At 39.9% G+C, this 14,753-nt stretch overlaps 1 protein-coding gene across 1 annotated transcript; it reads right to left on the reverse strand.

Moving 5' to 3' along the window:
- Positions 1-13,431: 13,431 nt before the first annotated feature.
- LOC112637681 lies at positions 13,432-14,259 on the reverse strand. Its single transcript, XM_025407890.1, has one exon. It carries the CDS (start codon positions 14,257-14,259, stop codon positions 13,432-13,434), a length of 828 nt encoding a protein of 275 aa, XP_025263675.1.
- Positions 14,260-14,753: the final 494 nt, after the last annotated feature.

Below are 14,753 nucleotides of genomic sequence, written 5' to 3' on the forward strand. Positions count from 1 at the left end.
GACAAAAGTTGTATGGCTTGAAGGGGAACATAAAGTGGTGTCATTGGTTTGGCATTGAAAAGTCACCTGAAGGTTACGTGAAGATCACATCCAACTTTTTAAATGGGACTTCCTATATGCTTTTGCATATTTTTTTAGTTCATCTCGAGAGCTTTCCGAAATACTATAATTAAGTTAATTTTTATTAAGTAGTTTTCAAGTTATGAGACTTGAAATCATTTCTTAATTTTACATAAGTCGTAAAATATCTAGTAAAATATTCATTTTTCGATTATCTTATCTTAATACTTTTATACTTAATACTTTTATCTTAATACTTTTACGTACAAAATAATAAGCAGAATCAAATGGTGTAAAGAAAACATACAGTTGTTTAAGAAAAAATATGGAATTGTTAATTGCAAATTACATATTTTTTTCCTCGGAACAGTTATATGTTTTTTTTACACCCCAATTGATTCCTCTTATTATTTTGTACACAATAGAATTAAGATAAGTAAAGCAAAAAATGAATATTTTACTAGATATTTTACGACTTATGTAAAATTAAGAAATGATTTCAAGCCTCATAACTCGAAAACTACTTAATGAAAACTAACTTAATTATAGTGTTTTGGAAAGCTCTCGAGATGAACTATAAGAATATGTAAAAGCATATAGGGTGTCCTATTTAAAAAATTGGATGTGATCTCCAAGTAACCTTTAGGTGACTCTTCAATGTCAAACCAATGACACCACCTTATGTTCCCCTTCAAGCCATACAACTTTTGTCTGAAACATTTTTTTGTAGCTGGCGTAGTTTAGGAGAAATTTGGATCCATCGATTAAAATGGGACACCTTGTATACAGGGTGTCCTAGACCACCCGTACACCCCTTTTCTTTCAAAAACTAAGCATTTTAGAGAAAAACGTTTTAGACAAAAATTGTATGGTTTTGAGGGGAACATAAGATGGTGTCATTGGTTTGACCTTGGATGGCATCGTTAAGGTCAGGTCAAGGACACCTTTAATTTCTTAAATGGAATCACCTATTTTTTATGGCATATTCTTATAGCTTATGTCGAGAGCTTTCCAAAACACTATAATAAAGTATTTTTTCATTGAATACTTTTCGATTTATAAGGTTTAAAATAATATCTTAATTTTACATAAACTATAAAATATCTAGTAAAATATTTATTTCTCGATTATCTTACCTTAATACTTTTATGTACAAAATAATGAAAGGAATCAATTGGTCTAAAAAAAACACATAATTGTTCCGAAGAAAAAATATGTAATTAGCAATTAACAATTACATATTTTTTCTTAAAAACAACTGTGTTTTTTTTTACACTAATTGATTCCTCTCATTATTTTGTACATAAAAGTATTAAGGTAAGATAATCGAGAAATAAATATTATACTAGATATTTTATAGTTTATGTAAAATTAAGATTTTATTTTAAGTTTTATAAATCGAAAAGTACTCAATGAAAAAATACTTTATTATAGTGTTTTGGAAAGCTCTCGACATAAGCTATAAGAATATGCAATAAAAAATAGGTGATTCCATTTAAGAAATTAAAGGTGTCCTTGACCTGACCTTAACGATGCCATCCAAGGTCAAACCAATGACACCATCTTATGTTCCCCTCAAAACCATACAATTTTTATCGAAAACATTTTTCTCTAAAATGCTTAGTTTTTGAAAGAAAAGGGGTGTACATGTGGTCTAGGGCAACCTGTATATAAGGTGTCCCATTTTTATCGATGGATCCAAATTTCTCCTAAACTACGCCAGCTACAAAAAAATGTTTCAGACAAAAGTTGTATAGCTTGAAGGGGGATATAAGGTGGTGTCATTGGTTTGACATTGAAGAGTCACCTAAAGGTTACGTGAAGATCACATCCAATTTTTTAAATAGGACACCCTATATGCTTTTACATATTCTTATAGTTCATCTCGAGAGCTTTCCAAAACACTATAATTAAGTTAGTTTTCATTAAGTAGTTTTCGAGTTATGAGGCTTGAAATCATTTCTTAATTTTACATAAGTCGTAAAATATCTAGTAAAATATTCATTTTTTGCTTTACTTATCTTAATTCTATTGTGTACAAAATAATAAGAGGAATCAATTGGGGTGTAAAGAAAACATATAACTGTTCCGAGGAAAAAAATATGTAATTTGCAATTAACAATTCCATATTTTTTTCTTAAACAACTGTATGTTTTCTTTATACCATTTGATTCTGCTTATTATTTTGTACGTAAAAGTATTAAAATAAAAGTATTAAGTATAAAAGTATTAAGATAAGATAATCGAAAAATGAATATTTTACTAGATATTTTACGACTTATGTAAAATTAAGAAATGATTTCAAGTCTCATAACTCGAAAACTACTTAATGAAAATTAACTTAATTATAGTATTTCGGAAAGCTCTCGAGATGAACTAAAAAAATATGCAAAAGCATATAGGAAGTCCCATTTAAAAAGTTGGATATGATCTTCACGTAACCTTCAGGTGACTTTTCAATGTCAAACCAATGACACCACCTTATGTTCCCCTTCAAGCCATACAACTTTTGTCTGAAACATTTTTTTGTAACTGACGTAGTTTAGGAGAAATTTGGATCCATCGATTAAAATGGGACCCTGTATATAATAGTCTTAACATCACGGAGCGCCGCTAGCGCAATCTTACGTCGAATGCGGCAAACGTACAACTTTTTACGCTTGCGCATTGGGGACTTGGGCGACGATGACCAAGGAGACGTTTCTTAATGAAAATTTTTCATATTTCGACTTTGGATCATAATATTGCTGTTCACGATGCACGTAGAGCAAAAATAAAGACACTTAACTAATAAGAACTCGATCCGTTCAGCGATTATTTCAATATGATAATCTCGAACATCTTCAACTATCCGACTCGCGTAAAGATACACGGCGCGTCTTGTTGCTTACGCGGGACTTAGCACAAGACACTACCGTGTCTCTTCATATAATCATTCTTATGTTAGTCGAAAAAAAAAAAAAAAAAAAATAATTTTTGTATTTACTCAAGTAGAATATTTATATTCAACAGAAAAAAGAACGATTATATATATACAAACACATAAATACATACTATACAAAAATTATAAATGTTAGAATATAAGTATTACATAAGACTGATATTCTTTTCTTTTAGCACTCTAAGGAGCGCGAAAGTGGAACCGCTTTTCTCTCATTAATGAATATCGCTTGATCATCAGGAAAGCCAGTTATTACCCTCCCACCTTTTTCTTCGCGGCCCCCCCCCCAAATGCAATTCCTTGACGGGCGAAGAACAAATCACAATGATTATAGCAACCTAGTTGAATTCCGATGCGTCACCATAACAAGAGACGACGTTTTTCAAGATGTCATCAATTATCATAAGGTTTGCAAGGAATGCTTTGTGGCAATACCACCGGACTACAGACAACAGTACATGTTAATACCACCACATAGTTTGGTCCATAAAAGCTCAGCCGACCATCAAACAACTTGTACGATCTGTAGCATCATTATATTACGAGTCAGCCCCGCATGGGCATGCCTGGAAGAATATCTATACGTTGACATGACGTACTTAGGATGGGGACGCCCTGTGACCACCAGATGGGTAGAAGAATAAAAAAAAAGGAGACCCTACATCAAACCCGGCCCGAGAGCCTGGCATTGTCTTGCTACTGATGATCAGGTAGTTAAAATTATAAGAAAAGAAACGAGAAAATTTTTTTTTCTCTCTTTTTCTTTTCCTTTTTTTTGCTAAGAAGCGACAAAAGTATCAATAATAATAACAAAATGAAGTTCCACTTTCGCATTATAAAATCGATAGCGCAACGATCTTAATAATAGAATTAGTAGCGTATTAATAACATAAATACACACACACAATAGCGACAGGCACGACTCCGAAGAGACACCCAAGTATTAAGTTACAAAATTCAATGGCAAGAATCGAAACAATTTCATCTGCAAATGTTGTGTCTTACATCCCCAACATTTGTCTAACGCCGGGGGTGTTACGTCCAGGGGAATTCACGATTCTTTTCTTTCCCGTATCCGGTGCACACGTGCACGATTTCCAGAGCCGATAATAATAGCTAAATTAAAGCAGGATTCTCAGTACATGCCCTAAAATAACAATCGGATATTAACGGGCTATAAAAGTAGCATCCGGCTAAATAAAGCGGCATTCAGTCAAACAAATTTGATATTTTCTTAAAACTCAAAATCAAAAAAATAAAGGAAACTAATCATAAAACGCGAGTGATCGGATATCGGATGTTACGATTCTTTTCTTTCCCGTATCCGGTGCACACGTACACGATTTCCAGAGCCAATAATAATAGCTAGATTAAAGCGGGATGCTAAGTACATATCCTAAAATAACAATCGGATGTTAACGGGCTATAAAAGTAGCATCCGGTTAAATAAAACGGCATTCAGTCAAACAAATTTGATATTTTCTTAAAAACTCATAAAATCAAAAAATAAAGGAAACTAACCATAAAACGTGAGTGACCGAATATCGCAAGAGGGTAGTAACAGTCATCCCTCGTGCGATACTGAGAATCCTAAATCCCCCGTTTTGGAAGATGCTCTCCTATTCGAGAACGAACGTAATAAAATCCTGATTTGCTACATTTGTTCTAAAATGCTCATAAGTAGGGGCAGAGAGGAGACCATGGAAATCTAACAAAGATTTCTATTCGTCAACCTCCCTTATTCCTCACGCTAGGAGAGGGTAATCCAAAACGATATATAAGCGCGAACTTCGAACAACACTTGTCAGAAAAATTTGTTCAGTCAATCATTAATCATTCATTCATTGACTCACGCGTTCATATACGTACTCAGTATCTCAAAAGTTTTGAGACATATCAACCTTCATATAGAGTCAGTGCGAATATTCGGTCGTTCCTGTCAGCTATACACATAACGAGTCAACCCAGAACACCGCCTCGTGTTCGACACGAAAAGGGGACCCAGCAGCCATTACGACTATATTCTCCATTGGTAATCGCCTTTCGCAAATAGTAAGTCTTTTCTTTTATCTTCAAAGTTCCTCCCCCTCCCCCGTCTACTTCCTTTACTTATAATAATCGTTTCTCTAGTGGAACCCACGAAGAAATCCGCTAGAGCCCACGCTAAGCGACTTCGATATCGCCGTAATCGACGTACCCGCCGACTGCTGGCTCGGGCTGCGGCCGATTCTTCATTTGCGCTAAGTAGATGTAGTAGGCCGGTTCTAACCCAGGTCCTCTCAGGGAGGTGAGGTGCGAGAGGATCTCAGCGGGGGTATGACGTCAGGCGGGGGTTGGAGGGGGGAGCTCACGTTGAATGACAAGCGTAAACAAAAGAGCGGTATTCTTTTGAAAAGGATTTTGGGTCTAATCCTTTTTTTTGCTCTTTTATTTTATTTTATTGTATTTTGAAAAAGATTTTGGGGCTAATCTTTTTTTTTTGTTCTTTTATTTTATTTTATTGTATTTTGAAAAAGATTTTGGGGCTAATCTTTTTTTTTGTTCTTTTATTTTATTTTATTGTATTTTGAAAAAGATTTTGGGGCTAATCCTTTTTTTTTGTTCTTTTATTTTATTTTATTTTATTTTATTGTATTTTGAAAAGGATTTTGGGGCTAATCCTTTTTTTGTTCTTTTATTTTATTTTATTTTTAAGGAAAAATTTTATTTTTTAAGGAAAAATTTTAATAGCGCTAATGATCGGCTGCTTTGTATGGGGATTACTCGATTAGACACAATACAATTGGACACAATTGGCATTGATTGACTAATCGGAGGTGTCTCCCTCGTTTACATATCAGCGCCGATGTTCGGCTGCTTTGTCCTCTCGAGGTACACTCGTAATAGATAATTCCAGGTTTTTTTCTCGTTCGACGTATAAACAATAGAGATTAAGCGGACAAGCTTTCAGAGATTATCGGGGACACAAAGAAATTTTTTTTTGCAAATGGGATACTATAGAAAACCTTGTATAATTCTTTTATACAAATGGTATATTCTAAAACCTTTTGTACCCTTATACATATTTTATGATTTTATTTCATAAACTTACATTTTTGAGATATTTCAGTCCAACCTTTTCAAGCAATCTGTGTAATATAATAGCGCATTTTTTCTACGATCCTAGGTACATTTGCAAGAAAATTTTCTTTTGTGTCCCCAACAGTCTCTGAAAGCTTGTTGGTCGAATATAAGAAGAATCGAAGCGCAGCAGATCATAGTACGTCATTTGAAAACGCATCGACACGTCGGTAGCAAAAAGTAGTGTTCTCTCGGAAAGTGTTTTGTCAGAAAAAAGATAGTGTTCTGTTAGAAAGTGTGATATATATATATATATATATATATACATATATATATATATATATATATATATATATATATATATATATATACAGGGCGATCCCGAAAAACCTTCCGTCTTTAAAATGACGTATTCCTGACACTATTCTAAGACAATTTTTTCTTTACCAAAATTTGATTTGAAGCGTAGTTTTTGAGTTATAAGCAAAAAAAGTTAGTAAATCACGCGTCGGGTACAGGAGGCAGGCAGGGGCGGCCCGGCGCGCCGCGAGCGCGGGAGCAGCTGATCGCCCGACAGGCGATTACCACTGCATGAGTCACTAACTATTTTATCTTATAACATAAAGTTATGCTTTAAATAAAATTTTGATAAAGAAGAAAATGTCTTAGAATTACATCAGGAATATGTATTCCTTAAAATAATGTTAATTATTAAAAGTTATTCCGGATCGCCGACCGTCGAATGCTGTAATCAGCTGATTGCTACACGCGATCTGTGTATGGCAGAGTGTGTGCGTAAAAGAGAGAGAGAAAGAGAGAGAGAGAGAGAGAGAGAGAGATTGCTCACTCAGCTTGTAGCAGCGTAGCGAATCTTGATGCTACGTATTGTTGTAACTGCTGCACGGTTATTAGATCGCTGCACCGCTGATTGTTAGAGATGCGCGACACATCGAAACTTTCTCACTTCGAAACACTCTTACACTCGATTAACACAGATTACGCGATAACGAGTTTATTATTCTGTTTATTATTCATTCGATTTACATCGTTTTATCGAGACTAAAAATTACTTTAAAAGAAACGCGAATGCGAGAGAACACATGACTCGACGCGAAGCGCGGAGACTGCGCGACCACGAGGGTTATGTGTTGCCAGAAACGCGACACGCGACATCTAACAATAAACGACTTGCACGCGCCACGCAATCTCTCTCTCTCTCTCTCTCTCTCTCTCTCTTACGTACACACTCCGCCATACACACATCGCGTGTAGCAATCAGCTGATTACAGCATTCGACGGTCGGCGATCCGGAATAACTTTTAATAATTAACATTATTTTAAGGAATACATATTCCTGATGTAATTCTAAGACATTTTCTTCTTTATCAAAATTTTATTTAAAGCATAACTTTATGTTATAAGATAAAATAGTTAGTGACTCATGCAGTGGTAATCGCCTGTCGGGCGATCAGCTGCGCCCGCGCTCGCGGCGCGCCGGGCCGCCCCTGCCTGCCTCCTGTACCCGACGCGTGATTTACTAACTATTTTTGCTTATAACTCAAAAACTACGCTTCAAATCAAATTTTGGTAAAGAAAAAATTGTCTTAGAATAGTGTCAGGAATACGTCATTTTAAAGACGGAAGGTTTTTCGGGATCGCCCTGTATATATATATTGTGTGATAATACATAAAATGGAAAACATCGAGCAGACTGAAGGCGATCTGATAGAGCGATCTCGCCAAATTGCCACCTTAGGCGAGTATTTTGCATGGCTGCAGCGTTGCGAGGAATTGATCAAAGAGTTCGAAGAACGCAGTCGTGTTAAGCGTCCGCGACTCTCGATCGGAAAGAGACATTCTCTGGCAGCTAAAATCGCGCAGCTCGAAGGTGCAAAAACTCGATTGCAGAGAAGATTTATTCCCAGTGGTGGTGATTACAGCGATGACAATAACGCGGAAAGACTCGTTTGGCGAGAGATCGATACCGCGTTCGAGAGTCGCGTATCAACTGGTGCGGTGATAAATTATAATCACATCGAACCGCGCCAATTTCTCGAAGATGCCAAAGACATCGTGTTGGAACATGTGCAGGACGCTCTAGAAAAACACAGCAGTGTAAAAGTGAACACAATATTCAATGGTGAATTTGTGGCCGGAGATAAACATGCGAATAAAAGTGTGAATACAAGAAACCATGAACTCTTTCGCACGTCCAATTTACGCGAGTGGTACGAACAGCGCGTTATCGAGTCCACCCTAGCGTCTCTGGAAGAATTTCAGGAACGCGATAGCGGGTGGGCTTTGTCGCGAATACTGAACTTGATTGTAAATATTAACAAATACAATCCCATGCACGCGGGATGTCACATCAAGTTACCGCGGGATATTATGATGAAGAGAGCGGTGATTAACGTGCAATCAAAGGACAATGCATGTTTCGCGTGGGCAGTGGTCGCCGCTCTGTATCCCGCCGAAAGTCACGCGGAACAGGAATCATCGTACCCGCATTACGCGACAGTGTTGAATCTCCGGGACATTGAGTTTCCAGTGACTGTAAATCAAATTAAAAAGTTTGAACTTACAAATGACATTTCCATAAATGTGTACGACATCGAAGACAAGAACATTGTTCCGATACGTCTTTCGCAGCAGAAACGGGACAAGCATGTGAATCTGCTATACGTGGAAGACGGTAACAACAACGTGGGACATTTCGCGTGGATCAAGAATCTATCCCGACTAGTGAGCTCGCAACTGAGCAAAAAAGATCACAAGAAATTTATCTGCGATCGATAAGTTTATTTTATATTATTTGAATAATTATAGGTTATACACTTTGTTACATAAATCTTAATTAAAATTTTTCTTTTTACAGATGTCTACATTATTTTGGTTCGGACGACAAGTTGCAGTCGCATACGGTCGACTGTGGAAAGCTAAACGACTGCGCTGTCCGATTGCCGAGCGACAAGGACAAGTGGCTCGAATTCAGCAACCCTAATCGAAAGGAGCGGCTTCCATTCGTCGTGTACGCCGACTTGGAATGCGTCCTGGCCAAGAAGGAAGAAGAGAAATTATATCAACATCATCATCAAGTATTTAGCATAGCTTACTATGTATTACATTGCTCGTTCGACAAATCTTTATCGGCGTATCATTCGCGTCGTAGCGCCGATTGTATAGCATGGTTCGTTAAAGATCTTAAAAATTTGGCATTACGCGTAAAAAATATTTTAAAAACAAATGTCCCCATGGTAGATTTGACGTTCAAAGAACGGAAAAAATTTTATCACGTTACTCAATGTCACATATGCGAAAAACCGCTCGCGCAAAACGATACACGCGTTCGCGATCATTGCCATCTGACCGGACGGTACAGAGGTCCTGCACATTCAAATTGTAATCTAAATTATAAAGATTCTTTTTTGCATTCCGATAGTTTTTCATAATTTATCCGGTTACGATTCTCATTTTATCATCGAGGAAATAGCCACAGCGTTCGAAGGGAAAATCGAGTTATTGCCGATAACCAAGGAAAAATATATTTCATTTACTAAAAGTGTTGATTTTAAAGAAGAATCAAAAAATCAAATAAAATTACGTTTCATCGATTCATACAAATTTCTCGCATCGAGTCTCGATAAATTGGCATCATTTTTGGCAAAGATAAACTCAAAATTTTTAAATCGGAATTTCAAAATTTATCTGCCGAAAATTTCAATTTGTTAACGCGAAAAGGTGTATTTCCATAAGAATACATCGATTCCATTGACAGGTTGCACGATATGTGCTTACTACCGCGCGAACCGTTTTACAGTTCCTTGACCGGTGAAACTGTATCCGAGAGCGATTACGCACACGCCGAGAACGTCTGGACGCGGTTCTCCATTCGGACGCTGGGTAAATATAGCGACTTGTACCTCAAAATTGATGTCTTATTATTAGCCGACATTTTCGAAAACTTTCGAGATAAATGTATCCAAAGTTACGGACTCGACCCCGCGTATTACTATACTCTCCCCGGATACACGTGGGACGCCATGTTGAAACATACAAAGATTAGTTCGAGCTGCTTACGGATATCGACATGGTTATGTTCATCGAACGTGGTATACGCGGTGGTCTAAGTCAATGTTCCAACAGATACGCTCGCGCTAATAACAAGTACATGGAGTCGTACGATCCATCGAAACCATCGTCGTACTTGATGTATTTTGACGTTAATAATTTATACGGATGGGCAATGTGTCAACCGTTGCGCTATGCCGATTTTCGATGGGTCGACGACGTGTCAAATTTTGACGCGTCATCTATCGCGCTAGATTCCCCTACAGGCTATATCCTCGAAGTCGATCTCGAATACCCGCGACATCTTCACGATACGCACATTGACCTACCGTTTTGTCCAACAAGCCGCCCGGTAAGCGGGAATTCAAACTGCTTGCAACATTATACGATAAGAAGCGTTACGTGATATACTACCGTAACCTACAGCAGTGTACGCGTCACGGCCTTCGTGTAACAAAAATACATCGCGTATTACAATTTACGCAATCTCCATGGCTTCGAAATTACATAGAATTAAATACACATTTCAGAACATTGGCTAAAAATGATTTCGAAAAAAATTTATATAAATTAATAAATAATGCTGTGTTTGGTAAAACGATGGAAAATGTGCGTAATCGTGTAGATGTAAAATTATTAACAATATGGGATGGCCAGTACGGTGCAGAAGCGATGATCGCGAAACCAAATTTCTACAGCAGAAGCGTTTTTTTCAGAAAATTTAATCGCTGTGGAATTGCGTAAACTCGAGGTGAAATTCTACAAGCCGATTTACGTGGGTATGTGCATACTCGACATATCCAAGACATGTTTGTATGAATTTCATCACGAGTACATGTCTCCTCTGTATCGTGATAAATGTAAGATTATTATACCGACACAGATANACCCCGCGCTTCCCTAATCGCGGCCGCGCCAGACCGAAAGCGGTCGGCCAGGCGGGCACTTCTCCTCACTACGTCAGAAATTTTATTTTGATACCCATATTAGTCCCACGAGTATGGTGGAAGAGGTGGTCGGCCGACGTAGAGCCACCTTTACGCCGCTAAGCCTAAATACGCCGGGAGGACGGCAGGTATCCCGGGACGGACCGTTAGCGATCGCGACATTTTGCGTCTACGCGACCATGCAGACCCTAAGCACGGTTCCTACACCTTGGTCTTCAGACCTCTGCGGACCGACCGCGACGCAAGCGACCACGACGACGACGACGACCTAACGACGCCTATCGACGAGCCACCGACGGCACAACCGAACCCGAAAAATTCCGAAGGAAGCCGATTCTCCTCAAGACGAGTCCGATTTCCGGCTGTCGAGAAGTTTTCGGCTGTGATCCGATGACATCCTCAAGGGAGAAGAAAGGGAGGAGAAAAGGGAAAGAGAAAGGGAAAGAATGCCGTTTTTAGGGGCATTCCTTTATCGCCACATAAGAGCCATTTGGTCAGCAGAGCTGACACCGACTCGTGGCTCTGCAGTGCTGCCGATTCTCCTCAAGACAAGTCCGATTCACGGCTGTCGAGAAGCCTTCGGCTCCTCAAGACGAGTCCGGTTTTCGGTTGTCGAGAAAGTTTTCGGCTATATGCTGACTATCCCCGAAGGGAGAAGGAAAAAGGAAATAAGGGAAAGAATGCCGTTTTTAAGGGCATTTTGTTAGTGCCACATAAGAGCCATTTGGTCAGCAGAGCTGACACCGACTCGTGGCTATGCAGTGCTGCCGATTCTCCTCAAGACAAGTCCGATTCACGGCTGTCGAGAGGCCTTCGGCTCCTCAAGACGAGTCCGGTTTTCGGTTGTCGAGAAAGTTTTCGGCTGTGTGCTGACTGATCCCCGAAGGGAGAAGGAAAAAGGAAAAGGAAGGGAAGAATGCCGTTTTTAGGGGCATTCTGTTAGTACCACATAGGAGCCATTTGGCCAGCAGAGCTGGCACCGACTCGTGGCTATGCTGTGTTGCCGATTCTCCTCCTCAAGACAAGTCCGATTCACGGCTGTCGAGAAAGTTTCGGCTGTATTCTGACTATCCCCGAAGGGAAAGGAAAGGGAAAGAAGAGAAAACCTGAAAATAAAACCTGAAAATAAATAAGAGATTATTCACACACACACACGCACACACACACACACACACACACACACACACACACACACGCGCGCGCGCGCGCGCGCGCACACACTCACATTCACACGTGGGAGTCACTGGGATCGGGTTGATCCTCGCCTCTGCCCCGGCGGGTGACTGAGTCACCCATCCAGTCCTTCGGGCGAGGGACCCGACCGGCTCCCACTTTTCCCCACTGAGGGACGCTTCACGGCGGGAGCACCCACCGATCTGCCACCTCATCCCACGGGAGCACCCGTTCAAGTCACGGGCGGAGAGCTAGGCTCCCCCTGCAGTGCCGTGCCACTGGGCGATTGAAGTCAGGGCCGCCAACCCCTTCCAGCGAACGAGACTGGCCCGCGGCAGCAGACCTCGTCTCTATGGAGTCGCTGGGCTCCATCTGTACCCACAAGGGTACCGTGCTATTTTAAAGCGGGCGCCACCCCGAAGAAAGAAGAATGGGAAACCTAACCGGGGGACAATGGGTCAAGGAAGAAGGATGGAAAGTATAGGATAGGCGGGAAGAAAGAATGGGCTGGGTGTTCTTCCACCCGTAACCAGCCCCATTGTGCCGGGTTTGTAATCAGGGTTTTCCTTCCCCTATCCGCATTAGGCCCTAGGCCCAGAGGGAGCGGAATCCCCCCCCCCTTCTCATGGTGTCCGCCACGGCGACTTTTTTTTTTTTTTTTACCATACGGGGAGGGAGGTGGAAATGCATTGACGCAGACCCATGGGGGTCCAGCCCCATGGGTACTGCTGGACTCCGTGAGAGATAATTCCTCTCCCGACTACCAGCTAAAACCACCCCCCGACCTGCAATGCAGACCTCCTTGTGGTTATCCTCAGAGAAATGGGGGAACTGTCACTGCATTACTTCTCCATTTCTCTACACCCAGCACCATGTGCTTCTCCTCTTTCTCCTTTCTGTCCTCCTCAGCCAATAATTATCCTATGTCCTAAATGTAGTCCATCTCTAGGTAAGTATATAGATAAGTATATATATACATTTGTCTTAAGTAAGTAAGTAGATATATATACATAAATGTACATAAATAAAGTCCATCTCTAGTTAGGTAAGTATGTAGGTAAGTATGTAGGTAAGTAGATAGGTAAGTGCATGTATGTGGTGTGTGTGTGTGGTGTGTGTATGTGTGTATGTATGTATGTATGTATGTGTACTATTATGTTTATACGTTGCTCTTTCTCTAATCTATTCCTCGATCATTAGTATGTCTCTATCTTTCCCTAATTCTCTCGAGCTCTTCCTTTGTTTTATTACAGTTTGCACGTAACTATTTACACTTTTCCATTTATCTTTGTTTTGACATATTTCAGAGATAATATTCCTCCAGGTAAGTTGGCATTTCATCGTAGCTAGGAGCTGCTCTCTCTCAGCATGCCAAGCTAGGCACTCTACCATGGTGTGGTTAGCTGTATCCTCCTTTGCATTCCAAGAAGACGATCCCACACATTGTAAGCAATTACTGTTGTCCTCTTTACCGATTTTGTGGAGGAATGCTCGAAAACAGCCATGTCCACTCAACATTTGTGTCACCCTATAGTTAATTGCTCCATGATTTCTATTCAGCCACTCTTCCAAATGTTCACATATGGCTCTTCTAGCTGGATTGTTACTACCAGCGATAGTAGGACTTTGTCGAATAGAATTTTTCCATTTCGTCATCAGGGAGTCATCTTCTTCTTTCCTAATTCGTTTCTCCGTTGCTCTATCCAGCGTACCATCTAAGATGTGCTGTTTGATGCGCCAGTAGGTTTCCATATACTTTTCGGATAATAGTGTCCACGGTGGAGTGCGGGCAAGTAGTATCGCTATGTCGTATGCAACGGTACGATACTTCGCGATGATCCGTACCGCGACCAGTCTCTGCACCTGCCTCAATGGTCTTTGGAGGCTTTTGACCTTTGACAGTCTCTCTCCCCATATTAGGGAACCATATAGCACGATGAATTGCACTACGTTCCCGTACAGTTTCCTTTTCGCTCGCACGGACCTCTCAAATTTGGCATTAGTCGACATAATGCTTTGCATACCTTACTCGCCTTTTTTGTAGCATATCTTATATGTTCCTCGTATGTAAGTTTGGAATCTAACATGATTCCCAAATATTTCATTTCGGACATGATCTTAATATCTACTCCGTTAATTCTTATACAGAATTCGGTGGAGGAGCCTTCTTTTTCCTACGATAAAACGCAACAGCATGCGTTTTTGGTAGTGCTACTTCTAGTACTAATGATGTAATCCTTTCCAGGACTCTTTCCACCATTATCACTGCTTTCGTTTTAGCAGATTCAAAGTTATCTGCCCTCGCAGTGATAATGGTATCATCCGCGTAGCAAACAACCTCCGTGTCCGGTAACTTGTCTACCCGCAGTATACCATCATAGGTTATATTCCATAAAAAAGGCCCTACAACAGATCCTTGCGGGACTCCCATGCATACTTGCTCTTTGTGTATGGTACCATCTTCAATCATGTATTCAATATACCTATTGCTTAGATAACTAGTT

This window comes from Camponotus floridanus, unplaced genomic scaffold, assembly GCF_003227725.1.
Source record: "Camponotus floridanus strain SB8 unplaced genomic scaffold, Cflo_v7.5 scaffold192, whole genome shotgun sequence".
Classification (NCBI taxonomy): domain Eukaryota; kingdom Metazoa; phylum Arthropoda; class Insecta; order Hymenoptera; family Formicidae; genus Camponotus; species Camponotus floridanus.